General features: G+C 49.0%; 1 protein-coding gene across 1 annotated transcript in view; it reads right to left on the bottom strand.

The window, feature by feature from the left end:
- Window positions 1–1,321, bottom strand: part of LOC106819115 (metalloproteinase inhibitor 3-like) — a gene marked incomplete at its 5' end in the record, with an annotated part of 4,481 nt that extends 3,160 nt beyond the window's left edge. The window contains one exon of the mRNA XM_014823779.1: window positions 1,212–1,321. Coding sequence (XP_014679265.1) covers window positions 1,212–1,321 — 110 coding nt within the window. The remainder of the gene's footprint in view (window positions 1–1,211) is intronic.
- Window positions 1,322–2,135: the final 814 nt, after the last annotated feature.

Raw genomic sequence — 2,135 nt, 5'->3', positions numbered from 1 at the left:
CGCACGCACGCACGCACGCACACACGCACGCACGCACGCACACACGCATGCACGCACGCACGCACATACGCGCACTTGGCACGTCGCCAACTATGCCGCGCCAAGAACGCAAATGGAGAGCTTGTAGTTTCATAACAAACTCTCTCTCCGCGCTAGCGGTGGCTTGACTGTTACCATGGTGACGGGAGGATGCTTGGTGGTTACCATAGTGACGGGAGGATGCTTGGTGGTTACCATGGTGACGGGAGGATGCTTGGTGGTTACCATGGGGACGGAAGGATGCTTGGTGGTTACCATGGTGACGGGAGGATGCTTGGTGGTTACCATGGTAACGGGAGGATGCTTGGTGGTTACCATGGTGACGGGATGATGCTTGGTGGTTACTAATGTGACGAGAGGATGCTTGTGTTTTGTTGCGCAGTGATTGTGAAACGTTCGGGTGTTGCACTACGTCACAGCGAAGAACGCGCTTTTCCCTGCTCCTCTCCCTTCTTCTCCTGTTCCCCCCCCCCACCCACCTATTGCTCTCCCCTCGTTCTTCTCTTCCTCCTCCTCCTACCACTACCGCCTACGCTGCTGAGCATCCTTCCCAGTACATAAGCGATCCCCTCATGCATGAGTTTCTCCCGCTTACTGCGGACTTAACAGCGATGCTACGATGCACGGTGTGAGAGAGGCGGGCAGCGGTGGCGGTGACAAGGGTATTCGATTCCAGTCACTTAATCTCACGAGCGATGGTTAGAGTAACTGTGAATCGCTTGCAAATTTCACGAGGTGAAACGTTCTTTACGCATCAGTAGAACACACCATGCGACAATGGAACACACAATACGTAATAATAGAACGTGTTGTGTTACCGTCGAAAACATTGTGTAACAATAGAACACAATACGATACAATCGAACAGAATGTGTTACAATAGAATGCAGGGCACAACAATACAACACGGCACGTGACAACTGTGGCGTAACAAGGAATAGCAGCACAACACATGTACAACGAGCGCGGAGTATCTGTACATATTGCTGCGAATATTTAGATTACGTTCATTTCTCACTGTTCAGAAGTGATACATATACATTTATTTGTTTACTGATTATTGGATTGATTGTCTGTTTGCTTGCTTGCTTGATTGATTGATGGATGGATTAATTGATTGATTGATTTTATTTTTTGATTTAAACGTCGCGCGTGCGTGTGACATCACTCACCTTCAGTATTTTCTTCACCTTGATCTTGTACTGTCGCTCCGGCCACAGTATGTTTTCGTTACTGTTGCTCTCCGGTAGCGGAACCAGCTTGCGCACCTTGGCAATGATGGCTGCAACACACAACAAGAGGGCGCTCAGTTCACACTGATGCCAGCAATGCCCACCAGGGGGCAGTGTTACACTATCGATTTTCTCGGAGTGGATTCATGGGATTATTTTTAGTGGCGTTTTATCGATCTGTGGATAAAGTCATTCTTGATTTCATAAAGTTTTCTTCGCTTTGGCAAAGTTTGTCTTTTGCCTTAAATCCCGTGTTTATTCTCTTCGTATGGATTTTTGGTAACTCATATAATTATTCCTTCTTAGATCTCTTGTTCCATATATATAGATTTTAGTGCCTCAAGAAAACACTTAGTCGTTCGTCCAGGTTCTGGGCCTTGAAATAGTTTCGGAAAAACAGTACGGCCATGTGAAATGTCAGACGTTTTTTCCAGTTTTTTTTCGAGAAAAAAAAACGTTTAGCAAGCCGCAGAACTCGACGCGGTGGTAGTATAAGCGGACGATAGTAATTTGTCGTCATGATGGATGGATGGATGCCGTACCCTGGGGGACAGGACGTAACGACGGGACAGACACGAGGCCAGGAGCGGGTAATCTTCATGGCAATGGTCGTTTGCGTGGCGTCTGCATGGCGCGGGTGACCACGCCTGCCCCCGTCGCTGTCTCGGTCCCCGTGCGCAAGATTTATTTTTTTAATTGGGCGAATGTTGTTTTTTATTCTCCGCTTGGCGCCGCGCGAAAGTTAACAAGCCCCCCTCTGCCTTCCTCCTATCTTCTCCCCCTCCACGTCCTATGCCTTCACCCTCCACCCCCTCTGCCCTCCCCGTCCACCCCATCTGCCCTTCCCTCCACCCTTCTGCCCTC

The sequence above is a fragment of the Priapulus caudatus genome, unplaced genomic scaffold, assembly GCF_000485595.1.
Source record: "Priapulus caudatus unplaced genomic scaffold, Priapulus_caudatus-5.0.1 Scaffold2849, whole genome shotgun sequence".
Lineage (NCBI taxonomy): Eukaryota > Metazoa > Priapulida > Priapulimorpha > Priapulimorphida > Priapulidae > Priapulus > Priapulus caudatus.
Note: the sequence above shows the minus strand (reverse complement) of the source record. Positions and strands in the feature narration are given on the sequence as shown.